Source organism: Saccopteryx leptura, chromosome 4, assembly GCF_036850995.1.
Source record: "Saccopteryx leptura isolate mSacLep1 chromosome 4, mSacLep1_pri_phased_curated, whole genome shotgun sequence".
Classification (NCBI taxonomy): Eukaryota; Metazoa; Chordata; class Mammalia; order Chiroptera; family Emballonuridae; genus Saccopteryx; species Saccopteryx leptura.
Window position 1 is genome coordinate 174,126,502 of NC_089506.1, and position 26,728 is coordinate 174,153,229.

A 26,728-nucleotide genomic window follows, 5' to 3' on the forward strand; every position below is an offset into this window, starting at 1 on the left:
GATGAGTCACATTTAAAAGGCACTTGTTTTCCAGGGGGTTATGCTCAGACCCCTCACTTTAAACTCTTGTAGTACCTGAGCTTGACTCACAGTGGGCATCTTATTCACCAGCCACAGTATATTCTAGTCACAATTAAGCTTAGAATAGGATTATCTTGTGCTTTTCCCGCCACTTCTCTGACATTTCACTTGTCCATTCATCAAGGAGCTAGAACGATATCATGTCTCTCTACTGTCAGGGATTGAGAGCTCACTGACGTATGCTTTTCAGTAGCACATGTGGGCGGGGGTCTTTTCTGAACACCTGTCTCAAGTGGAGATAAACACTGATCAGGGTTTAGCACCTAGAATCAGGGGGCTCTGCCAATTCAGGAATGATGGTCTGGAACTACATAATGTGGCCTTAATCATGCTCTAACTTTTCTTCTCTAATTGTTTTATGTATATCAGTCTTACCACCTCACTTTCATTCAAAATTATCTTTTTCAACTCAGACCATCCAGCGGAAAGCTGGATTAAATTAATGGGTCTTGTTAGTATCCCATATTAGCGTTCAACAGCTTTGTATGATTCATTCAGTGTTTGTTTGGGGATAATTACTGGGAAAATGGATATTTGGAAAAAATGCTCGTTCACCTTTACTGTGGTAAAATATTTTGTTTTTTGGAGGGAAGGAGAAAAAGTAGTTGGATTGGCTGTTCCATCCAACACACAAGTAAAACTTTCTTCATTTGAGGAGTCAACTAAATTCGTATTCATGTTGTTTTCTACCCTTGACAATGAAACAGACCAAAGAAAAACTATTTAAACAGTTAAACTAGGCCCTCTGAAAATAAAAATCATTCTACCTAAATTTAGCAATGATGTCACTTCTAAGTCTAAAAAGTTAATTTTTGTGTCAAATATTTCAAAGCAGTTTATTTTCTGTTCTTATCAGTAACAACACTGTATTAATTACATATGAAAATGCAAAACTAGTAATCCCCAAGTGACCGTGACACTCTCCCACAGCGGGTTTTCAGGCATGAGGACAGCCTACATGTAGAAAATGAGACCTTCGTGAAGGCATTGAGGAACGTTTCCACTCCTCTCCCGTGTTAGTCCCACAAAATTTCATGGAGTTCTAGAACAGGTATCCCATCCATTTGACTAGACTTGAATTAACTTTGCCACTTACGCAAATTAAAAGTGACTAACAAGTCTCCTATTTTATTAAACTTTTAATTTTTGTGTTTCACTGGTTGATGCAGGCCACAGTGTCCACAAAGGGAGAGAGTGGGATTGCGGGTACTTACAGTTGCCATGCGAAATACTGATTGGCTCAGAATCTTCTGGGAAACCGGCCCCAGCAAAGTGTAGCAGTGTGAAATATAGCAGCAAGGCTTCTGACCTCATAGTAGTTCAGCGGGGAGACTTTATTTCTCTACTTCACCCTGCCAAAGAGCAAAGAAGGGTTTTTTTTTTTCCTTTTTCTTGCAAGTCAGCTTTATTCAACTCTATAAAATGAAATGGCCTTGAAGATAAATTTAAAAGAAAAGAGGTCTCTGCTTCTTATCTTTTCCACTGTGAATTCACTGTTGTGTTTCACATAAGGAACTTGTGCCCCTCCACTACCCACTGCACCCTCCTTCCCCAGGCACCTGAGCCCATCTGCAAAGCTTCTCCCAATGTGACATGCGTCTTAGTTCCTTGTCCCGAACCTCTAACAGGCCACTATGGTGGCTATTTCACAACTATGGAACTGCATTTCCCAAACTGCAAACAACCGAAGAAACATTTTTTAGGGGAAATACTTTTTTCTTCTCAGAAGCTTTAAAAGCATCCTGCCTCAGACATGTTTTGTTTGGCCAGTCCAGGATCCTTCAAAAATCTGTAGTTTCCAAAATTGAAAATTTAGATGTCTAACCTTTTTTATAAAAATCAGAGTATCTTTCTTATTGACTTAAAAAGACTGTTCCTCTCAGGACCACCCCTATCCCCAACTCCCCCCTCCCCCCACACACACCTATAACTGGTCACATTCACTTATTTCCATTATCTGCCTCACCACTGGTTTATGTAACTCTACAGTAATTCTACAGTGACTTTAGACATACATAAATAATCTATGATTAAAAAGAAGTAAATTGCTCTTTTCAGACTCTGACTAATACTATAGGGAGAATCTGAAGCCACATCCTGAAATGGTATTGCTTACTAAAAAAAGCATATGTCAGTATATTTTAGTTTCATATACTACCCTGCAATGAATAGCAGTGAATAAAAGTGTCAGATATACTGTTCCACACATCTGTATTTTCCTAAAGATGCTCTTTATGTGTAGGAAAATTCTCCTAAATCTTAGAAGTAAAAACCATTTCATGTAGAGCAACTGGATACAGTGAAAGAAAACTTATTAAAACAGTAAATATTGCATAATTCTGAGACATATTTCAAATAAGTGCTGATCTATCAGGGAAATTAATGTAAAATGAGGATATCTTTTCATCTCTCCAGAGTAGTCAAGCCTTAGAAGTAGCCTGCCAAAGATGATCTTTTTTTTGAACAAAGCTATTTTACATTAGTACATCAGTCCTTGAGTTTTCTACACACAAATCTTAAACTTAGTAACAAACTAATTTATGCTTTTTAGAACATCACTTAATATAAGATACCTATGTCTCTCTTTTTCATGCCAAAAAGAGCATTAACAAGTCCCGAGTGTTGCATTATAACTTATAGTTTTACAGAAACAGCTGGCTCTTAATCATTTTTTCAGTTGAAAAGTCCACATGAATTATTTTGCTTTATTTTGAAAATCAAGGAGGGAGCGAGGCTGAAGACTAGCCTAAGCAATTCTGTATCTTCAGCTCCAATGTGTAGATAAAATTAAACTTTTTTTTTTTTGTATTTTTCTGAAGCTGGAAATGGGGAGGCAGTCAGACAGACTCCCGCATGCGCCCGACTGGGATCCACCCGGCACGCCCACAAGGGGGCGATGCTCTGCCCATCCGGGCGTCGCTCCGTCACCAGAGCCACTCCAGCGCCTGAGGCAGAGGCCAAGGAGCCATCCCCAGCGCCCGGGCCATCTTTGCTCCAATGGAGCCTCGGCTGCGGGAGGGGAAGAGAGAGACAGAGAGGAAGGAGAGGGGGAGGGGTGGAGAAGCAGATGGGCGCTTCTCCTGTGTGCCCTGGCCGGGAATCGAACCCGGGACTTCCGCACGCCAGGCCGACACTCTACCACTGAGCCAACTGGCCAGGGCAAAATTAAACTTTACATCATTACTTGTTCAAAAGAGTAACCCATTACCAAAAGAAATAAACATGTATTTACAGACAGGTTAAAAGCAGTAGTTCATTCGTTTGTTCATTCATTCATTCATTCATTCGCCAGTTCTTTGGATTCTGGAGAATCAGATCCCAAAGTGAGGAAGCTCTGAGGTAGCCTTATTTGTTTCTTATGGTTTCTGTTCAGTATAACATTAAAGATGTGAAATCAATAATAAGAGTTAAGTAAAATATAAACCAGACACTAGTCAGCTGTTACATTTTAGATGAGAAAGTGTATGGGGAAGAGGAAGTAGCAACATTTACCAAGAGCTCAAGAGCAGTATTATAATATTATGCTGAAGCGTATTACCTTAGAGAGTTTGTAGCATGTAATGGAAGGGTAATGGAGACTCAAGTGGCTGATTTTCATCCTTTTAGAAATCTTTGGGAATATATGGATACTTTTAAAGATTAATTTTTCTTGACATGACAAATGAATCTCTATCCTTCCACAAAATTGCCTTCGTTTTTGTGTAAATGTTCTACAAGCTAATAAGACAGAGTCCTGATATTTTATTGTATTTCTCAATTTTATCTTTTTCCATCTCAAGATGGAATGGTTTAGATGCAACATTCTCACCCCCGAAGGCTAGAAGGAAGAGTACTGCATGCAGAAGAAATCTATTATACAATTCAATGACTCCTTTTCATCTCTACACATTGCCAGGACCATGGTTGAGATGGGGTATTTAAATATTTCCAGGTTTAAAGTAGGGCTCTATGCCAGGAAAAATAGCTGTTTTGTGTATCTTTCTATCATCATGCCATCCGGCTGTTAACGTGTGCATCATAGAGGTGAGGGTGTGCTGGCAGCACCAGTTAATCTTGGCCAGTCCACACCAACATTTTATAGTTTTCTTCAGCTGAGGTTTTGATGTATTATTCCCATCCTACACAGTGCTGGGCTCTAATCCTTGTAAATATATAGACAATATATTTTCTTGTTGAAGTGATTGCTTTATGGAGAAATTCCCAGTTCAATCATAATGTCAATTTCCATCCTGCAGAACAAGGGGTTGAGTCTCCCCACTAAGGCCGTAGCTATATAGACTTGCATCGGCCAGGGGAACAAAGACAAGTAAGAACTTGCCACTGAGTTTCAAAATCTCCAGCTAGCTGGGCAGCTGCAAGTACAGAGATGTTTAAGTAACCACTGAAACTTTAAAAGTGCTACCTAAAAATATTTTAAGGCATCTGCAGACATTTGCTGGTTTCCCTCTTTGTGACCATACTCACAGAGGCTAAATATGAAGCAGCTATCCAGAAAATTAGATAATTGGAAGACTGTCAATATGAGGATTCTAAACAAAAGGAAGTAATTTACTTCCGAAGTAAACCTTTTATGGCTGAATTTTCCATCCAGTTGTCTCAACCTTCCACTATTCTTAGCCTGAGGAGAAATGGCCTTTGGTAAAATATACCATTACAATAAATTTGTACCCCTACTCTATCCCAATCTCCAAAATTCATGGAAACTTGAAGAAAGTTCTTAATTTTAATAGACATCTGTTGCTGAATTTATTAGATCTATTTGGGTTCATCTAAAATTATTAGTTTTACTCTGAGTCAGATAGGCAAGAATTGTGTTGACTTTCTACACACTCTTAGCTCAGACAAAAATTCTTTTTACTGCAATTTTTCCTACAGTATTTAAGACCAAACTGAATAATAGAACTGTGATACATAAATGGTGTTGTGACTGTTGGCTGCCATGAGCTAAATGGTTTGTGCCAAATGTTCACTGGCCAGGAAACCAGTCTTTAGGTATTCCAGAATGAAGACCAAAAAGGGGGCTAAAAAGAGATCTATTTGAAAATCAGATGACTGCATTTGTGTTGATAATTGTTTTGTTGTTTTTCCTTTTAGAGAGAGATACACACACACACACAGAGGAAGAGAAAGAGATGAGAAACATCAATTTGTAGTTCTTGTAGTTCATTGATTGCTTCTCATATATGCCTTAACTGGGGGGATCCAGCCAAGCCAGCAACCATGAGATCATGTTTATGACCCCACGTTCAAGCCAGCAACACCGCATGTAAGCTGGAAGCTTGTGCTCAAGCTAGATGAGCCTGTGCTCAAGCCAGTGACCTTGGGTTTTGAACCTGGGATTTCAGCATCCCAAGTCAATGCTCTATCCACTGCGCTACCACTGGTCAGGCTATAATCGGTTTTTTTTCTTCTTTAAAAAAGTTTTTTTTTGCCTGACCAAGTGGTGGCGCAGTGGATAGAGCGTCGGACTGGGATGCAGAAGGACCCAGGTTCAAGACCCCGAGGTCGTCAGCTTGAGTGCGGGCTCATCTGGCTTGAGCAAAGAGCTCACCAGCTTGGACTCAAGGTCGCTGGCTCCAGCAGGGGGTTACTCGGTCTGCTGAAGGCCCACGGTCAAGGCACATGTGAGAAAGCAATCAATGAACAACTAAGAAGTCGCAACACGCAATGAGAAACTGATGATTGATGCTTCTCATCTCTCTCCGTTCCTGTCTGTCTGTCCCTGTCTATCTCTGCCTCTGTAAAAAAAAAAAAAAAAGTTTTTTTTCTAAATTTTATTTAGAAAATTAAGTTTAACAGGATGACATTGATCAATAAGAGTACATAGGTTTCAGGTAAGCATTTCTATAGCATTTGAACTGTTGATATGTTGTATACCCATCACCCAAAGTCAAGTCATTTTCCATCACCTTATATTTGTCCCTCTTTATACCCTAACCCCTCCCCCCTCCTTCCCTTCTCCTACCTTTGGTAACCACTTCACTTTTATCTATGTCCATGAGTCTCAGTTTTATATCCCACCTATGTGTCAAATCATACAGTTCTTAGCTTTTTCTCATTTACTTATATCACTCAGTATAATGTTCTCAAGGTCCATCCATGTTGTCATAAATGTCACTATGTCCTCATTTTTTATGGCTGAGTACTATTCCATTGTATATATGTACCACATCTTCTCTATCCAGTCCTCTATTGACAGACACTTTGATTGTTTTTAAAATGATCAAATATGTATCTTCAATAATTAGAGCTTCCAATCCACCCCCCCCCACACACACACACACTTGTCATATAGCAGGTCATTGTGTCAAGAAAGTACTAGCAAAGGGAATGGGCTAGAACTGGAAATGATTATGAAGTCAGAGAATGAGGTAAAAAATGACCACATCTTGCTTTTGATTAATCAGGTTAATTTCATAAGGGCTCCTAGGACTGGGAAGCCCAGCCAGAGTACCACTCACAATGACCCCAACACTAGTTTAACCTTCTGCCCAAGTATTCCCCAAATCCTGCCCTGGAAAATCCTACTTGAAGTCACAAAACTGGTAGGACTTGGCTAAAGCTGGCTCATAGAGAACCAAAGAACTAAAAAGAACTAAATTACTTGTTAACTTTTGGAGGGCGGGGGAGAAAGGAGATTTAACACACAACTCCAGATGTCTGGCTTCTTAAAAAAAAATGACGAGGTCTGCCTCTGCTGGCCAACATTACACATGACCAAAACTTTGGAGCTGAGCAATGGCTGCCCAAGGCAGAGGGGCTCGCCCTCCCAGTTGGAAACATTCCCACCACAGTTTCCATTGTCTCAGGAAGCCTTTCTTATCCCCTAACCCAGTGGTCAGCAAACTCATTAGCCAACAGAGCCAAATATCTAAAGTAAAACGATTGAAATTTGTTTTGAGTGCCAAATTTTTTAAATTTAAACTGTATAGGTAGGTACATTCCTTATCGAGGTAGCGCCTGCACGTGATATTTTGTGGAAGAGCCACACTCAAGGGGCCAAAGAGCCGCATGTGGCTGACCACTGCCCTAATCTTACTGGCTGATCTCTGAAAGGTCGGGCAGCAGCCTTCACACCACTCAGGGAAAGCACATCGCCATTGCTCCTGGAGGTAGTCTGCTTGTCTTTACCATCATTTGCAAGTGGCTGTGGGTCCGTTTTAGCAAGTGAACCTAGTGGGACTCATTCATCCTAGTGGGACACACGGATGAATGGACATTGCTTGTTTTAAAGACCCACTTGGGCTGCTCTACACTGTCTGCATGTCCAGCTGTAGCAAACAGTTCATCAATGCACTTGGACTTGGCTTTATCAATGTAATGTGTGCCTATGAAACGCCTCTGGGTTCTGAGAATGTTCAATTCTAGGCTATTGTGTCCCAGTGAAGAAAAAAGTGGGTATGCCATGGTGATTAGGGAGGACAGTACATGGAGTGACCTTAAGCCAGGACACCCTATTGTAGCCCATTTCCAAGGCCAGGGACCATCCGGAGGGTGGGGCTGGGCAGAGGATTGGGAGTTGAGGCAGAGTGAAGTTGGGAGCTGGTAGTTGTGGCCTCAGGTGCTCTCTAAGATATAGCAGAGATTGGGCAGTAAAAGCTCTATGCACTGGGCGAGTTCTCTACAAAGAAAACAGGGCTGATTATTTTTTTGCATCCTTTCTTGGCTGTCCCTAAACTGCATTTGGTTGGGAACTCTGGGGTAATGAGTGTGTCTGTGGTTCTGTGTGTGGCAAACATGAGGGGTGGAACAGGCTCACTTCCATGTAGCTGTCAGCTGACTGCTCTACGCACAGCAGGGAAGTAGTGAAAAATTCCTCAGGCTAGAGCAAAGAAATCCCAGCATGTGACACTGCCTTAATTTCAATGTCAGGACAAAGTTCAACTCCCACAAGTAGTTCTAGTGTGGTCAAAGAGACCACTGTTGTAACCATTTAACCATATTCAGAGTTTAGTTGGGTTTTACACTAAGGGTGTAAAGCCAGTAGCCACGGCCACCATCACAGCCGCCTGGCCCATGCAGGTTCTCATTGAATTCGGACAGATGGTAATGAAACAATGGAGCCAAGAACTGGTGTGCCATTAGCTTTAATCCTAGCTTGCACCTGGCAAGCAAGAAATACACACAGTGGGAAAACACTTCCCTTTCCATTCAGGGCTCCCAAAGCCACTGAATCATCATCCGAGTTTCCTAGAATCAAAGTTTTCTACCTCACCAGTCTCATTCACCTCTGTTCCCCATCTCCTTCTCTCTGCACAAACTCTGCACAAACTGGATTCTCCTTCAGCACCCCGCCATCTTGGCTGCTTCTCCTCTCCTCCATGTGGCCTTTCTCTGCTCTCCTCTCTAATGCTAATCTCAGGAACCGAGAGAGAGCAAGCTCCCAGTCTGCCCCACTTTATAGTGTAGAAATCAAAACCTTTAATCCAATATACAAACAAGGAAGAGTCTGATACAAAGTGACTTATCTGAGGCATAATGGGATTCCTCATGAGAGCGCACCACCCCACATCAAAAAGGGTGGGAAAGGCTTAGTCTTAAAACTAAGCCTTAGGTTATAAGGATCCTGCCTGCTTACAGCCTGTCCCCCCACATCCAATGCAAACTATAAGCGAGCAAACATATATATCATATTTACAAACTTACTTGACCAACAAAGCGCAACAGTTTATTTTTATTGCTCCAGCTTTTTGACATCCTCTTTGCCTTTACAGTGTGATTGTCTTTAAAAATCTGAATCAAAACTGCTTTAAAAGCTCTTCCATGAGATTCAGCTATTGCTAATAAATATAGGGGAGCAAAAGAGCAGAGGGTGAAGACATGGGGTTTGAATTCTGTTCCACTGACTAGCTGGGACTGTAGGCAAAATGCTAAAACTCCCTGAGCCTCAGTTTCCATCTTTGCAGTGGGTCAAGTTATCTCAGGATGGATTGTGAGATAATGTGGCTCTCAAGAAATATTTACTCGTCAGTTGAGATACTAAAAATTGCCTTTTACTAGCTTTTCTTAGAATTCCCTGAGACAGTCTCAGGTAGACCTAGATTAGTGTTTTACTTCCTCAGTGGAGAAGAAGCCCACTCCTGATCACCCCCGCCCCCCGTCCTCGGTGAGGTCACTAAGCTTTCTGTCTCTGGAGGCGGGCAGCTGGAGAGGCAGGAGAGTGTCTCAGCATGGCATAATCATAGTGTGTGATGATTTTTAAAATATGAATCACAGTACTCACACGAATGCAAAGGAAAATAATGATTTGGGAACTAGAGAATGGACAGGGTGGAAGCAGAGGTTCCTGTGCACCTTCTGTGTGCAAGGTACATATGCATGTTTTATTTTATTTAACATCACAGCAACCCCCGGTGACAGGCCTTATCATCTCCGTTGTGCACACAATGGAACTGAGGCTCAGAGTGCTTCCCGTGTCCAGACAGCACCCAGTCAGTGCTCACAGCACATCTGTAAAAAGGGAAGGCCCAGATGCAAACCCAGGTCTCTGGGAGGCCAAAGTTTACATCCTTTCCATTACATCCGAGAACGGGGAACAGAGGGAAGGCGGGAGAGAGATGCTAGCATAAATGGAAACTGCACTTAAGATAATAGTTGAATACAGGTTGATGCATCTATGCTTACGTGGACAGAGTGGCTGAATGTCCCTAATGGCTTCAGTAATAAAATCTATAAAAGGAGTACACAGAGGCGTGCAAACATGTAGGCATGCAAGGCTCATTCCGCTTTATGGCCTTGTGATTGCAGGCTTAAGGTGATAGGAAAGATGCAAAGACTTCTCAACCACAATTTTAGGAGGAATTGATGATCTCATGACACCGCTGTGTTAAGTGAAACCACTTGTCCGCTTACAGCTCCTTAATAGTATTGTTTTAAAGTCAATACATCATAGGGAACAGTGTCTGTTATGAAGGGTAAGGACAAGGCCGCCTGCTTCACTAGCTGATATGGTAAACCTATTTGGACACTCCTCATGTTAGAGTACGAAACCTCTCCCCAGAGAGAGGAGGGAGAGCAGGTGTTTGTGCAAAAAATCCAGCTTGCTGAATGCAGGCGACTTGTCTCAGAGACCTGAAGTGCTGATTATCCCTGCACCAAAGGAACATATCAAGAATGAAGGAGTGTTTAAACAGCAGGTGTCCTTCACTGCCCGAGACAGCCCTGTTCCCAGGACTGTAGCATTAAGAGGACACTGCTATCCACAGGATGCATAACAGGCCAGAGAAGAATACTTCCCAAGTGGAGTTAGAAACAACTTGGGCCCATTGATTTTGGTTGAAACCTTTACTGCATTCCCAGTCTTCAGGGACCATGCTGGCCACCTGTTTGGTGGTATTGTATTAAGATGTAAGGTTCATGCAAATGAGAAAAATAGCTCTGGCCTTTTAATACAGCATCTCGTCTTTCTCTCCTCCTCCTCTCAGCCATTAGCAGAGACATAAAAGAACCCATTTCAGAGGAAAGGGAAATGCCACAGACCTAATTTCAACACGGTTTGGAGAATGATGATGGCATTCAATGGAGTATAATAATAAATATCGACTGTGTATAATTGATGTTCCATTTTAGATCTAAACCACTATCACAAGAGCAGGAAAACCATTGTGAATTTAGAAAGTATATTTAGAAAAAATATTTTTGGAGAAATTAAGGTTGGTTGTAAACCTGTTATCTTTTGAGGGGAGAAGGCAAGTCTTGTGTTCCAGGTGATTCTTTATGACAGTTTTCTCTCTACCAACACCCCCTACCCCCAACATACACCACACCCACATGCCCATACACGCTTGAGCCAGTGCATTTAATGTACTTTTCTTGGATGTTTCAGATGCAGTCTAATGACTGTTTAGGGCCCTGAGGTTATAGTTATGGTTCTCAGCAGGCCTGAAAATACTGTGACAAACTACCTTGATTTCAAAGAGCTGTAACACCTCAGCCGTATTAACCGATGCCACACCCTAGCTTTTTGCCACCTCCACCCTTCTCATTTTTGTAATTTGCTGGACTCAAACATCTGCTCCCGAGGCAGATACAAATACCCCCTTTATTATATTACTATTATGGAAACTGAGGCCCTGAAAAGTCATGTCACTTGCAAAACGTGGCACAGTTCAAAAGTGGCAAGCTAAGCAGTAATTGAGGACGCCCGGCTCCTCCAGTGAGCTCTGTACCTACATTATGCTGCTTTCAGAAAGGAAGCCAAGACTCATTCGTTTCTCCTTGGCTTGCTGCCTGATGTTCATTACTTCCATTGCCTGATTTCCATCTTACTGAGTCCCTGCTTTCTGCTGGGAGCCAGCTCTGTGCTAGATGCTGATACAGACAGAGATGGAAAAACAGTCCCCTGTGCCCTAGACCCCCCAAAGGACCTCACTCTTTATAAAATGGGCCTGACAGTTCCTGCCCATTGTCCTCAAATAGAACATGAACAGGCAATAATAACTTTTCAAGGAGAAATTAAAATTCTGTAGGGAAGAAGACTGCCTGGGGGGTGGGGTGGCGGGGTGCAGAGCTCTGTGAGTGGGATGGCAGCAGAGGAGGCCTCTGGTTGGAGAAGCCTTCGCTGACCGTGTGATGGGTCACCGTGGACAGCGGGGCTTAGAGGAGGGACAGGCAGGAGAGCAAGGCATTTTGGGTAGAAAGATCAGGTCAAGAGAGCAGGATGCTAAAATGAACAACTCCATGCCAACCGGACTTTCTGAAAGTCAAATTGGACCATTTCACTCTTTGCTTAAGGAATTTTATATTATTTATCCAAAGTAATGGGTGGATTTTTTCACTACACCTAAAGTTTGGTTTAATAATTATAACAAAATAAAGATTGTGTCTGATTACTTTTTTCCTCCGAAGAATACTGCAGAAGAAGAAGGGATGGGAGGCAGAGGTCTGAAGTAGAATGTCAGAATATGGGTATTCATTCATTCGAGGTGCTACATGAGTTACTATCACATTCCCCTCTCTAGATTCCTGTCCATTGGTAATTTCATTAAAAATGAAACAGGGCGAATGGAACACGAATAAATTGAAGGCACTTTTCCCCAACCCTTTGAAAGATATTTGTAGAGTGACTAGAAATATTAATGACTGGAGTTTTCCATGAACCACTGTCAAAATCCTAAACTGATTTAAATGAAAAAAGAGTAATCGCTGGCCTTTGACAGGATGCCTCTCCCTGATAACTTCTCTGTTTATTCAGTGTAGTTAATAGAAGATAGAATCTCCCAGCCATGACTCTCACCTTCCTGCTCCTCTCTTGACCTGGGATTGCCCGGGCTTAGGTGGCTGCAGGGTTGTGTGTTTTCTACGGTTTTAGAGTAGACGTCCATTGAAACTTGGCTCGGAGAGAAATAAAAACAACCTGCAAGTGTCTCCTTCTTTGAGCTCTGAGTAACAGCCTAAAATAACAGTAGTACCAATCACAGATGATTGGAACCTTGACTGAACCCTACAAACTCTTACTGCTTTTCTGGTAACATGTCTCAAGATCAGGATGTGAACAGACATTTCCTTGAACTAAACTTTTTGTGTTGGGTTCTCTCATGTTCACTGTGTGCTATTTTTATTGTATCCCTTATCTCTTTCAATGAGCTCTGACTCGTTTAAATTCGACTACAAGCTTCTAATTGTATATCGAGACATAAGAACATTTTAAGATCTGCTCTGTAACAAAGCATGGTATTGCTGACTGGTGCTTATCATCAGTCTAATATCTATAACCACAGAGGATTATCTGTATGTATGTTGTATATATCTAGACATAACAAAAATGAGATGGAAGCATTACCTCTTAAATTTCCACAATTTTCTTATATTTTCTTTAGGAAATTCTTTTTATTTATTAAAGGGGAAGGGAAGCTTTGCTTGATACCCTGTGACCCAGATGAAAACTGCAAACCCATACATTTAAACCTACTTAAATTTATTACTGTAGTTGGTAGAAAACTTCTTGCTAAGTTTTCCTGAAATGAAGGATATCTTGATTGGCTTTGTTCGTGTTCTTTACCTATAAAGAACTACTCATTCGGCGGCCCCGCTTTACGTGGAGCAGGTACGTGGAAAGAGGACCACTCCCTGGCTGCCTCTTCCCAGTCAAATCTAGTGCTAACACTCCCTGAAATGTTTCTTTATTTTGGATGTGAAATCCTACCCTTGAAATTAATTATTATTCTCAAACATCCTGAAAATATGTTTCCTTAAGGCCAGTGAGGGTTAACTTCCAGGAAATAATGGGTTTGTTTAAATGTCTCTGCCACTTAATGACTTGATCCTTACATAGGTGACCTTTAAGTCAATGCAGAAGCAAATTTAAAGACTCACTCATTGAGGTGAAGGTGGTCGGCATATGGATGAACTCTTTTGGTGGTAGTAGTTGTTTTTAATAAAATCTTCCTTGTTTTTTTCCTTAAGTTTGAAAGAAAAACAAGATTCGTTTTTCTCTGTTGCTCTAAATGTGAACGAAGCAAGTTGGTTTTGGAAATACAGGTAATCCAGTCCCTTATTTGCAATTACAAAACACAAAAACAAACCCCAAAACCTGAAAAGTTTTTCTTATTCATTTTGTGACAAAACTTGACCTGAACTGGCATGAGATCACTTATAGTCCTTTCTCATCCAACTCTTAGGATGCATATGTATACATTTCACTGCAGAAATAGTACTGAGTTTGATTTCTGGATGCTGCCCCCTCAGGAATAGATGTCCCATGTTTCTCTTCTGAAATCTGAAAAATTTAAACTCCAAAACACATCTGTTCAAAGAAGAGACTGTGGCACTTGCATCCTTTGTCCCTGGAGAGATTAAAAACAGGATAAAAAACAAAGGGCAAGGAGGTCCTCGGGAGCAACTGGTTTTCCTACATGCAGGACCTCTCTCATTGTCCCATGCTCTGGTGGGAGTCTCATAGAATTAAAAAAATATAATCTGATTTTTTATTTTTTAAAAAGTATTTCATTTTACACTCTACTTGCAAGAATAATTCAGAGATTAAGAACTGCTGACCGAGTCATCTAGTCTTAATTTCCTGTCCTGTGCTCATAATATCAGGGTTCCAGGCTCTTGTCCATACGGGTCACTGATAAGAAAAGGCCTCCACAAAACAAGCGATGCCCTCAGAGTAGAGGTGGCCTAGGGAGTGACAATCACAGGCTTCTCATGGGTAAGCAGTGACAGGCAGCAGCAGCACGCACGGCCGCCTCACCGGGATAGCAACCCCAGCCTGGCAGTGCTTCATTTTCCCCCCATCCGACAGCCAGCCTCAGGTGGGTCAGCCCCCTTCCTCTCAGCGTCAGGTGTGGAGATGTCACAGGCTTTCTGTGCAGTTGCTGGTGGCTTCTCCGAACGAATGTCCATGATGTCTGCAGCCTGTAACTGTCCTCTCCCCCAGGGAATGGCCCTGGGGGTTGCTTTTTCCAGTCCTCATAATCAGAGGGGATGGTCAGCTGGTGTGCTGGTCCTCTGCTTTGTTCTATGTACCTGCAACCTTACTTTTCAAATACCTGCAGCTGTCTTTTCATAATTAATACCAGTAAGTTGAAGGAGCCATTAATAAAATGAATTTTTTTTTTTTCCCTGAAGCTGGAAACGGGGAGAGACAGTCAGACAGACTCCCGCATGCGCCCGACCGGGATCCACCCGGCACGCCCACCAGGGGCGACGCTCTGCCCACCAGGGGGCGATGCTCTGCCCCTCCGGGGCGTCGCTCTGCCGCGACCAGAGCCACTCTAGCGTCTGGGGCAGAGGCCAAGGAGCCATCCCCAGCGCCCGGGCCATCTTTGCTCCAATGGAGCCTTGGCTGCGGGAGGGGAAGAGAGAGACAGAGAGGAAGGAGGGGGGGGGGTGGAGAAGCAGATGGGTGCCTCTCCTGTGTGCCCTGGCCGGGAATCGAACCCGGGTCCCCCGCACGCCAGGCCGACGCTCTACCGCTGAGCCAACCAGCCAGGGCAATAAAATGAATTTTTATTTTTTATTTCAAGCCTAACTTGGGAGGGCAGCTGGTACCCTGAGGGTGGCAGAAGAGGCAGACATAGTCTCATCCCTCTCCTCTGAGGGGCTTCTCCACAGACTGTCCCCCTCTGATTTCTTTCTCACAAGACAGACACTGGTCATCAGGCACAATGGTAATCAGTTTTAACTTCGAGATAAAATGGAGGTAAATGGTTAATAGCAGAAATCCAAATTATCTGGGGGGGAGGGCAGCGGGAAACAGCACATGGATATTGCCAATTAACGCCTAAATCTAAAACTAAATAAATAAATAAAGCATAGTTACCATAATTAATAGCACAGCAGACATTCACAGTAATTACAATCTCTGTGAGAGAGACCAGAATCAGGAGGAAAAGGGAAATTATCCAATAAGCTTGAGTGTGACAAGCAGAAACCAAATTAAAGTGCTGAGGGTCAGACAAATGAGAGGCGATAAATCGGAGAGAAAGTGAGCGTGAGACCCATGCCCAGCCCAGCAGAGGCGCCCAGGCAGCTGGTCACCCCGGAGAGCACACGGACATCTGCACACACGTGTCTGCCTATCCTGGGGAGGAAATGGGAGCGCAGGAAATGCATAAATGGCTTTGAATGCTACACATCGCCTGGTCCATCAGGGTCAGGCAGGGTTTCACTGGTAGGGATTTGAAGGTCTGGGCAGTGATACAGAAAGAGCATGTCTGTGGAATATGTGGAGAGGGAATAATGCATGAACTTCTTTTCGAATGGCAGATTTCCCCAGCGATACTCTTCCTGTTCAGTTAACGTAGTCTTCATTGCTCCAAAGAGCAAAAAAAGAAAAGTCGTTCTGAAGTGTTCTGCAAGAATAAGCAGATGTGCTCTTCACATATCTATTTAATCAGCCTTCTCCAGCAACACTACGACAGGAAAGAAGGCTGACGCTTGTCCAGAATCTTCAATGAGGAGGGAGCAGGACGCTTTATGGGGCCTGAGCGAGGCTACCCAGGCTTGAGCTCTGCTTCCCCCCCTGAAACCGAGGGACCTAAGAATGCCGCTGCCTCCCTCACACCAAAGGTACACTTGAAGGTTAAGAGCCATCACTAATTTTCCCACTTTTTGCAAGTAGTCTAACTCCAAAGGAGCATTGTTTTTGTACATCCTGAATTACTTCTTCAATGTCATGGCAGTTACCAGTGAGAGCATGAGACATGAGAATTTACTGCACAAGCGTGTTGGCATTGAGCAGGGGCTTCATTTTCACTGTTCGGTAAAATGAGAAGCCATCTTTGTTAGTGCTTGTCCTTCACTCATTCACCCATCCATTCAAGCACTCAAGAAATGGCCGAGTCTACTATGTGCAAGCAGGGAAGGCACTCTGCTGGGACAGTGAGTGATACCGAGGTCATGGGCTTTGTCGTGCGTTCTGTGCCCGTAGAGAGACCCCATGCCACGATGGGAGCTCGTGCAGGAGCAGCTAGCTACAAACAATGTAAAAAGCAAGATAAACAGAAAAGAAGATACGTACTATAGTAGTTCAGAGGACTGAGAGATAACATCCAGATATTGACCCTACGACCGAAACACATGCCAGATCTGTCCACCTCTCCACATGCTGCCTGCTACCTATGATCGTCCCGCCCACCCTCAGCACCTGCTCAGATAACTGCAGTAGCTTCCTGATAGTTTCCCTCCACCCACTTGGCCCTCCTTCCACTTAATCTCCACAGAGCGGCTGATGATCTTTTTAGAAACATAGATCATGTCCTCTTCTGCATAAAACTCTCTAGTAGCTTCTTACTGTGTTTACAACCAAGTTGAAACCTGCTATCCTGGGTGCAAAATGTATCACCTTACTCCGTGCCCCATCTTGTTCCTGTCTACTGTTTCCCGCTCTGCTCCAGCCCCCCTAGCTCGCCCTCTTGTCTGGCGGATTTGCTGTTTCCTCCAGTTGGAATAATCTCCCCCCACCCTCCCTCTAGTGTTCCTATAGCCAGCTCACTTTTGTCATGCAGAATGCAGTTAAAATATCATTTCCTCAAACAGGCCTTCCCTGAGTCCTGAAACAACCCAATGCCTTTCCACCCCATCACTTTATCCTCAATTTCTGTAGTCCGTCCCTTGTTGACACTTCCACATGTCCGTTCTTGTTTGCTTTTGTCTGTCCCTCCACTCCATTAGAATGGGAGCTTCATATGAGCAAGTTTGTCTTGTTCATCACTGTATCTCCATGTTCTGGAACAAAGCTTACCACACAGTGGACTCCACACAAACACTGAGTAAGAATAAGTGCTACTCCAAGAAAGAACATCAGAACAATTTCTGGCAAATCAGGGTTAAAACAAAGAGCAGACATGCGAGGGGCAAGGATAGGCATTTTCAGATATCTGATGCGCAATTTGTCAGACAGTTTTGAGAGCAGAACTAAGATCAATGGGCAGAAACTGTAAGGAGATAATTTCTGCTCAAAATAAGGAGGAACTTTTTAGTAGTCCCAGTAACACAAATATGGATGGACCTACCAATGGGTATGGGAGGCCAGATGAGTGCAATTCCTTCTGTCCATAGGAGTCAGACATTGAATGTGGGGCAGACTTAGCCAATGATTTAGGTCCAGTGGAGAATATGATTACCTGTGATTCTTGGGTCCTCGGATAAGTCCTTCCTCCTACATAGCGAGGAAACACTGCTTAGTGGGGGAAACAATAGATGGTCCAGCAAAATCCTGCTGTTAACCCAAGCCCTTGCTGGAAGCTGCCCATACAGCTCTGTTGATGAAAAAGCACGTCTGGGATCAAAGGACTAAAGAGAAAGTCCTCGGGCTTTGGCCAGATCTCACTGCAGGATCCCAGTCTGGCCAGCATGGCTAGGTGATAGATCAGTAGCCAAAAAGTATTTGCAAGGAGAGAAATGGTCACAGCCAAATGAGGACCAGAGGCTTTTTCGGTGGGAACATACAGCGCACACACTGCCCTAGTTCTTCTCACCTCTGCAAAGCCCAGAGAAGGTATTCAAGTGTGGGATTCAAAGTTGAGCTCTGGTGTGTGGCCTTCCTGGGGATGAATGTCATCCACTGGCTTGTTACTAAGGCTCAATTGCCAATGACATACAGACCCCGAGAGATGATTTAACTTCGCTCTTGTCTCAAATCCCTTCCCAGTGACTCATAACTTTCTCCTGACATCAGAACAGCTGGGCCAGCCAGCTGGAGAGAAGATATACAGATGCTGCTGGCTGGAGCTGGAGGGGGCCCGGAGGCCCTCGTCTGTGCGGTCAGCCCGGAATGCCCCTGGGCTGCAGTGTGGGTGTTCCCCCTCCTCGGAGGGTCCATGGGTGGGGCTGTCTGCTTTGTCATGGCCCAGCTCTCATCCTTCCGTCTCTGAGCAGAGAGCACTGTAGCTCCTCTTCTTACACAATTTAAAGAAGTTTTATTTCTTGTGGGACTATCAAATCCTTGATCCAATCCATCTGGAAGAAGGTACGAGTGATAGCGCTCTGGCCAGAACGTACCACCCACCCAGAGGCCTGGGCTGAAGACGAATCTCACATGAGAGAATGTGTGAAAGGTGGAGAAACTGAAGGAGGGGTTGGATCTGAGGGACAAAAAAGAGATGGTCTCTTGTTTCCGAGAAGAGGATTTAAAACAAAGACATAAATTTAGATTCTTTGATTATATAGCAGAAAAAATACGGAATGTCTACATGTAAGGTCCTCGTTAGAAATGGCTTGCTTAGGCAACATCTTGTACATTGAAGTACTCGTTAAATAGTTGTTGATTTTGATTTAAGTGGCTTTGAGTATTTTGAAGTACCAGCGCACATTGAGTTCTACAATGATTGTAAAAGAGGCATTTTAAAAAAATGAATGTTGAAATACAAACCAAGACGGATTTTTAAAAAAAAACGATTGTGACCATTTTTAAGCCCACGATAGAAGCAGCTAGTAACAGTGGCTGTCTCTGAGGGTGGAGGACGGGAGGTCAGCTGTAGGAAAGAAACTCGCTTTTTACACTGTACTCTTTTATATTTCTTTTCCCCTTGCGGGTGGTGTTTAATTTTTGGAATAGACAAACCTAGTAATTTCTTTAAATCTGCGTCTCTAGAGACAAGCTGGGAACTCAGGCCTCCTGATACCTGCCAATTCCCTCTATTTTCCCCAGCTCCTATCCCTTCACCATGTTCCGTCAATGGTAACGTTCCGGAACGTAGGACGAGAGGGAGGGAAGTTTATAGACACGGGAGTGTCAGTAGCGATAACTTTAGTTTATCTGTGATGCAGATGGATGTATACGGCAGCCAGTAGCTTGCACAACACTGTAAACCCACCCGCATGCCATGTGAACACTGCCTAATTTATTAGCTGTCAAATAAAAATGTTACAAACTCAAGAGAGCCAGGGCGCAGTGCAGTCAAATACAAAGAGTCAGAAGAGCTCAAAGCTAATGCCCTTCATATTTTTTTTATTTGATTTTCCATAAACAAGATTCCAGTGCTGTGTGTGCATGGGAACCTTGTATCCCTCTGCTTGTACGTTCATTCCCGGGCAGACTCCTGACCCGACGTTCCTTGGCGTCGCTGCCCTTGCTTGGCCTTCGCCTCCCGTGGCAAAGGAAGGACAAAAGCTGCTTCTGATGCATTCCCGAAGGAAGTCCCACTTTTTAGAACCCGAGTGAGAGAGAGTTCTGCTCGGGGGTGGTCACCTCGGATTATCGCAGAGTGACGGCTCCCAGAGAAAAGGGCAGGCTGAGCACGCTGGAGAGAACAAGGCTTCTCAGAAGTGCAAAGACAACTGCGCGGAGAGGCCTCTGCTGTATTCTGATGTGAATGATGGAAAGTGGCCTTCCTCCTATCCCAGTGCCTTTCTTGTCTGGGAGGTGAGCTACAAGTGACTGTCTCGAGTTAGATGCTGCCGGGGGGCAAAGGCTCATTTCTTCCTTCCTCAGTTCCCCTTCTCCCCAGAGTCCCTCTCAGCCACTTAGGAGTTGCTTCTCTCAGCAGGTTAGTCTCAGGATGCTCCTCTTCTTGGGGCCCGAAGTCTCTCCCTGGGGTGCGTAGGAGACAGTAGTTTCTAATTCCAATTTCAACTCCAAGCTGAACCTTGGAGGCAAGTGCCACCCATGCACACGTGTGTTCTCTTTTCACCACCCTGCCAGTAAGTACAATACATGCTGCTCTGTCCACAGCCTAATGCAAAAATACAGCTCATTGTAAGTATAAACTGATGGTTTCCAAACTTGCCTCCATGCTGGGGTCACCTGGAGAGCTTCAGAAACTAAGAATGCCTGTGTCCCACACCCAGCAATTGTGACTTAAGCCCACCAGGTGATTCTTATGAGCAGACAAGCTTAGGAACCGCTGATATAAACAGAAGTAGTATCAAAATTACAATCCTAATCCCTTCCATTTCAATGCCTACAGCTATAGTCAGGGATAATTAATCATGATTCAAAAAGCTTGTACTTGTGCCAGCTGCATGGAGTGGCTTTTCAAACATCTAAGTTTATTTTGTGCCCACCTACCCTCATGCCAAACCACTAACAAAGTATAAGTTAATCCATTAAAAATTACAGGGAGCCGTGAAGAACTTCTGTACTAGCATAGGGCTTGCAAAGTATTTTTCATGTAAACACAGACAATAGGTATGTTCTCTTTTATGACAGAATTGAAATGGAGCAGGCCTAATTAACCCACCGAGATGCTGTTGGGGGCAGGCCATGTGAAGACTGCGTTAGGAAGCCTTTCTCACAGCCTTATCAAAAACGGTTTTCTCTTCAATCGTGCCCTGGTAACCTGGGAAATATAAATTTTGATTACTGATTGCTGCATTGTTAGTAACTGGCTATACATCATCAGTACTGGTCACTGGTGTCAGCCCAGACTTAATTATCTCAGCCAAAGAGAAAGTAACCCCGTGAAAGAACCATTTTCCAATTAAGGCAGCATAGAATATGTGATTTGTCTCTCTGGTGATATCTAGTTCATATTCCTTTTCATGCTATTTGTATTGTATTCCTTTCCTCATTACAAGCCCAGAGTTGGAAATCTTGGGCTCCCTAACAAGAAACATAAATATGAGGAGGGCAGCTGTCAGACCTTTAAAAATATCATGAACAGTCACCACCAAAAACACAACAGTAATTACAGCGTTTCCCCTAGAAAATGCTGAGTTGAGGTTAAAGACATCTTTCAACATATCCATTTATTTTCACAGGTTCTTAACCTCCTATAGAATCTGTGTATGAGTATGTACACACACACACACACACACACACACTTAATTTTTATAAGATATTCTTTAGGGGTCCAATGTTCTATGCTTTGTCTTAGCTATGGTTTCAATGGTAAGGGAAACATTTTCTACTAGTACAAGAAAAGATGTTTTGGGCAAAGACCTAGGCAGTTCTATCTCTTAACTCATCTTCCTTATTTGTTCTGACTGCTGTTAGTTCATTTATCCCATCTGAATGTCTGCCCAATTGCCTATCTAGGCAATTCTTTATCCCAGGAGTAAGTATAAAAGTTTGTCTTCTCTGTGACTAAGTTGCCCCTGACCACTTTGTAAACACAAGCTTTGAAGTCTGGGTTGTTTCAGAAAATATTTACTGAGCACCTACTATGTGCCAGACATGGCCTAGGCATTGAGGATTCCTCAGTGAACAAAAGGAGTTTCTGCTTTCATGTTTATATTCTAGTGGGTTTCCATCCAATTCCTCCCCTTAGTGGCTAAGTGGCCCTGGGTTAGTTATTCAGTTGCTGTACACCTGAGGTGTCTAGACTGTGAAGTCAGATAATGATGCTTTCTCTTCATACGATAGTTACTGACCCCTGGCCCATCAAGTTGTGTCTTATAAATGGGAGCTTCCATTTTCTTCTCAGTATCCTTTGTACTCATGGTTGGCGATTGGAAACTCTTTAAGTATGCTCATGTTTAATTTTGTATCCTTATATATCACTTACCGCATTTCCCCACGTATAAGTTGCTCCCATGTATAAGACATACCTTAATTTGGGGGCCCAAAATTTGAAGGAAAAAAAAAGTATTACATAAAGTTATTGAACTCAAGTTTTATTCATCATAAAATTCATACAACTTGTTATCCGTGTGAAAAAGCGGGAAATGCTAGTAAAAAAAAACAAAAAACAAACTACAACCATTGTATAAGATGCACCCAGTTTTTAGACCCCAAATTTTTCTAAAAAGGGTGCATCTTATATGTGGAGAAATACGGGATTTTGTAAAAGTCCTTCCTCATTGTAATTTCAGTTTTCCCCTTTCCCCTTCATCCCCAACCATGGCTTTCTGTGTCCTGCACTGGAGCTGCCCACCTCTTGTTTCACTTATGCATAGCTGCCGTCCTGAGAAAAGGGTGACCGCAGTTTGCTGTTTAACCAAAAATTCATGGATGTCTAAATGATTTATTTTGAGGGAGGGAGAGTCGCACTTTTTATGATGCGTTTTTAGGGCCATGTCAATGTGAGAAGGAGAAACAGCTCCTGGTCACTGGTTTAGTCAATATCTTCTTGGTTCACATCTCTCTGCCCAGCTACACTGAGAACACCTCCAGACGAGGGGCCCTTTCACTTCCACTTATTTCCAGCAATTAAAGTCGAGCATTTATTAGTCTGCATTGATGAACAAGGCACTGTGGCCAGAAGAAGGGTGAGGTATGGTTGATATACAAGAACTTGGGAAGGAAGCAGCACTTCAAACGTCTTTGACATCTTCTCACCTGGCAGTCCTAGGTGAGCAGCCTGCCCACACACCTTGGTTCTCCTGCCTGCCTGACCAGGATTAATAGTATACACCAGCGTGTCAGTGAACTGTCCCTAACAGTCAAGTTGAGAAGTTCTCACAATTCAGTTGAATCGATGGAGTTTGCAAGAATGGCTCTTACTGGATTTTCTTTTGCTTCTCTTCCTCTGATCCTTTGTATCTTGCAATGTGCTGTATGGGGTCTTCTGGGTTTTGTCCCCAATGCTATCCCCTACCCCACCCTACTTCTCTATCCCATTCTTTTTTTCTGTCTTAGGAATTCCTACCCTTCCCTTAACACACTATTCAAACAGCACCTCCTCAGTGGGGTCTTCCCTGATCCTCACTGACAGTCAATCATTAATGTCTCTCCTTTCTTCCACATGAAAGGGCTCTATCATAACAATCAAATTGGCATTGTCTGTTTACTAATCTGCCCATAACACTATACAGTGAACCTGGCAAAGACTAATAAATGTTTGATAGATAAATAAATGGATCAGTGAGTGAATAATTGAATATACAGTCTGTCCTCAGGATTTACAGTTTATGGGGGAGACAGACCTGTCAATAGCTAACTATAAAATACAGTACAGATAAATATGTACTCCAAGGAAAATTGCTACACATTCTCAGTTTTAATTTTTCCAGAAAGGTGTAGACTTACTTATATAGTTTACTTTGTAACAGACTGGAGCTTTGAAGCGGTTACTCTAGATTGCACCAGACTTTCTTTTTTAAAGGCCTTAAGGCTTGCTGGCCTCAGAAACTTGATTAGGTGCACACAGCCTGGTAATACACAGCAGACTGACACAGCATTTGCCTTTGTACTTGCAAATACACGCTCTTGAAGTGCTGTGTACAGGAAATGTAAGACTCTGGTGTTCATATAGTAACATGAACACCTCCGTATCTGATGAATCCCTGACCTAGTTATGTTGCTGAAAGTACAGCTTAAGTGCATGTAATGCCCAGCACATGGGAGAAATTGTTATCTTGAGAAAAGTAAATTTTGCATTCCCCGAGTCCTGTATTATTAAGTCTGTGACCTCAATATTGCATTGGAATAGGCTTTCTATTCAATTATATGGACAATGAAATAAGAACTGGGAGAGAGGCAGCTGGCCCGATTCCCCCAGGTGTGAAGATGATGATATTTAAGTTATCGACTTCTGACAATGAAGTTTAAGTTGTTACTTCAAGTTCCTACCAACAAAATGGCAATTCAGACAGAGATTAATTCTTCATAATTCATACTTGGCTTTAAATATTTTGTCATTAGAACTAAGTAACTGAACATTTCTGCCCTAAAAATGGGTGGAGTTGGATCTTTTAAAATGCTAGATAAAACAAACAAACTGAATGTGGCCAAAAGATGAGTGTTGCCAAATTAAACAAATGGACTTGGATTTTACTAAATAAAACAAACCGTTTCTGATGAGTTAATGCAAGGAAATATATGGGCTTTTATATTACATGTGGGGAAATATAAGTTTCAGAAAGGGATCTTTTATACCCAGGAGGCCATGAGAGGTGAAATTGTAAATGAGGTTGGAGAAGGATTCTTATCTCCTTCCTAAGAGCTGATGTTCTCGCTTGGTGCTAGGTACCGTACACGGTGTCATGTCTCTGTCAGACCAGTTGATTTTAATGAAGTCTAATTATTATTAAGGCAGAGGTAACAGCACGGCCTGAAAAGCCAGTAAGAACTTTCAGTTAAAAGTCAACTATGAGACCACAAAACCTTAGATAAGATTAAATTTTAACAACCAAATAGCTCTTAACTAATCAATCTAACAGGCTGAAGTCCCACTTAAGTGCCATTAATTTAATAACACTCAAGACTAAATACCAACAAAGCAAAGGCTTATTAAAAATGAACAGAGGCAACTTAGAGAACAAAAGAGAGGGATGGGGAGGGGAAATGCAGATTTTTCTTTAACACCTCCTTGTGGGATCTAAGTTGCAGATATAACTTCCTTTAAGTCATATCATTGAAGTGAGTCTAGCTGTAGAGCAATTTACACTCTCCAGGATCACAAGAGGTTAAACACCGTATCAACAAACGTGGATCCCTTACTGCCAGCTTCCTTTTCCTCTCCTCATTTCCTTTCTTAACAATTGGATACTACTTTACGTGATTAACGTAGCACACAATCTCTTCTAAATTTTCCAACTTCATCCTCGTAACAAATCTTTGTAAACTTCCTGCCATGTTTCTCCCTTGCTTGCGCATATGATGTGGATATTCTGGAAGTGCCCAATTAAAGAAAAGCACTACCACATAGACCCCAGTGCCCGGCTGGCCAGTACCTCTTGCCCCACCCCCCAAATTCATTTGTCTCTGCAGAGTGGAGCTGACACTGTAGAAGCAGTTGATTATCAGGAAAGCCAGCTCAGGTGAATTAGCTTAATGAAAAAGATGACTTTGTATATGAGTGTATCTTTGACTAGGCTCAAATATCCACTCAGCTAATGAGCCTGCAATAGGATCCTGGCAGGTGTCATCATTCTGCCACTAAAAGCCTTTCCGAAGACCTGCATCCTATCTTTCTTTCTGAAAACTAGGCAGAAGCTTAACAGCTGCCAAGCTTCCAAAATGCAAACAGCAGCAGTTGCCTACGTAAGTTGTGATTGATGGTATACAAAAATGCGTGACCACTTTATAGATATTCTGGCCAGCACCAAATGAAGGATCTAAACCTTTGTGCTAGGCAGACAGGATAGCCCGTGTGTTGTGGGGGCCGGCTGTGGCTCTCTAATTATATGCAGCCTGATAATCATCCATTCTGCTGTGGTGAATGGCTGGTACCCAGGGACTTTCATTTCACTGTCCCTCACCACCAGATAACGCCCGACCCTGTGTCACTCTGACTGTGAAACACATTAAAGGAGACAAATGAGTTTTTCTCCGGGTATGTTAAATTAATTAATGGATTCTGATTGTGAAACTGGCATAATAATAAGCCAAGGCCCTGCCAGTACTGGGTGGACATGTAGGCAGTGTCTCAGGTGTTATTAACCTCAGGCATTGAAACAACAACAAAAACAAAAGGAATCTGGTCACTGTGAAGAAACAACCTACTTAGTATGAATAGTGATTAATCAAATACTTTATATTTCAACCAGTTATTTTAGAATCTTGAGAGACAGCTGTTTTATGGTCTAAAAGTAGGGATTAAGTGAGCAAATGTGACCAGCATTTTCTTCTTTCCTGGAGTGCTGTGTTTTGTTTTCCTAATCAGAAGGCGAGTATAATTCAATATGGCCCCACAAACATCCATTTGAACTAAATGTTGTAAATCTTAAGTAGCTTAGAGTGAAAATAACCACTGTTTACATTACTTTCATTTTAATATAAAAGGCACTGTTGCTTCCAATAATTGGAAAAGACCAATATACACAGGGTAACTGTGCAAATTCCAGTATTATACCTATAGGTATAATGTTATACATAGTTTTAATTTTTAATTTGTATTTTTCTTTTATTCCCTAAAACATTATAGGTTTCATTTTCATTCAGCTGAAAAGATAAATGTCCTTTCCCATGTTACATCAGAATTCTATGAGTTCTGGGAAGTTAAAAAATTGTAATTCAGTGGTTCCAAACTGTATTAAGAACTGAAATTTTGCAATCCAGATGTTAATGGGTTTCCAAAAACCAACATAATCTGTTTTTTTTTTTAGAGGAAAAAAATATTTTAGAAGTTTAACTTACTTTTTAAAAGATTCAGAATGTTTTTTTAAATAAAATAAAAGTACATGCAATTTTATTTAAAGCCCCTTCCTTCTGAAAATTAAAAACCCATATTGATCTAAAATGGTCACCTTTAAAATTAAGCTACTAAAAATGTAAAACTTAGAAGATCTTAATCAGTAACCAAAATTACCTGCTTGCCTTATTTTCGGTGCTATATTTTCAGAAGGGCTGTCTCCCTCTGCCTAGGAGTAACTTATT

At 42.5% G+C, this 26,728-nt stretch overlaps 1 protein-coding gene across 9 annotated transcripts in view; it reads right to left on the reverse strand.

Moving 5' to 3' along the window:
• Positions 1-26,728, reverse strand: part of SEMA6A (semaphorin 6A) — a 135,042-nt gene that overhangs the window by 64,338 nt on the left and 43,976 nt on the right. For all 9 annotated transcript variants that reach the window (XM_066382059.1, XM_066382056.1, XM_066382050.1 and 6 more), the window contains one exon: positions 1,296-1,433. In XM_066382059.1, coding sequence (XP_066238156.1) covers positions 1,296-1,395 — 100 coding nt within the window. In that variant the 5' untranslated portion in view covers positions 1,396-1,433. The remainder of the gene's footprint in view (positions 1-1,295; positions 1,434-26,728) is intronic.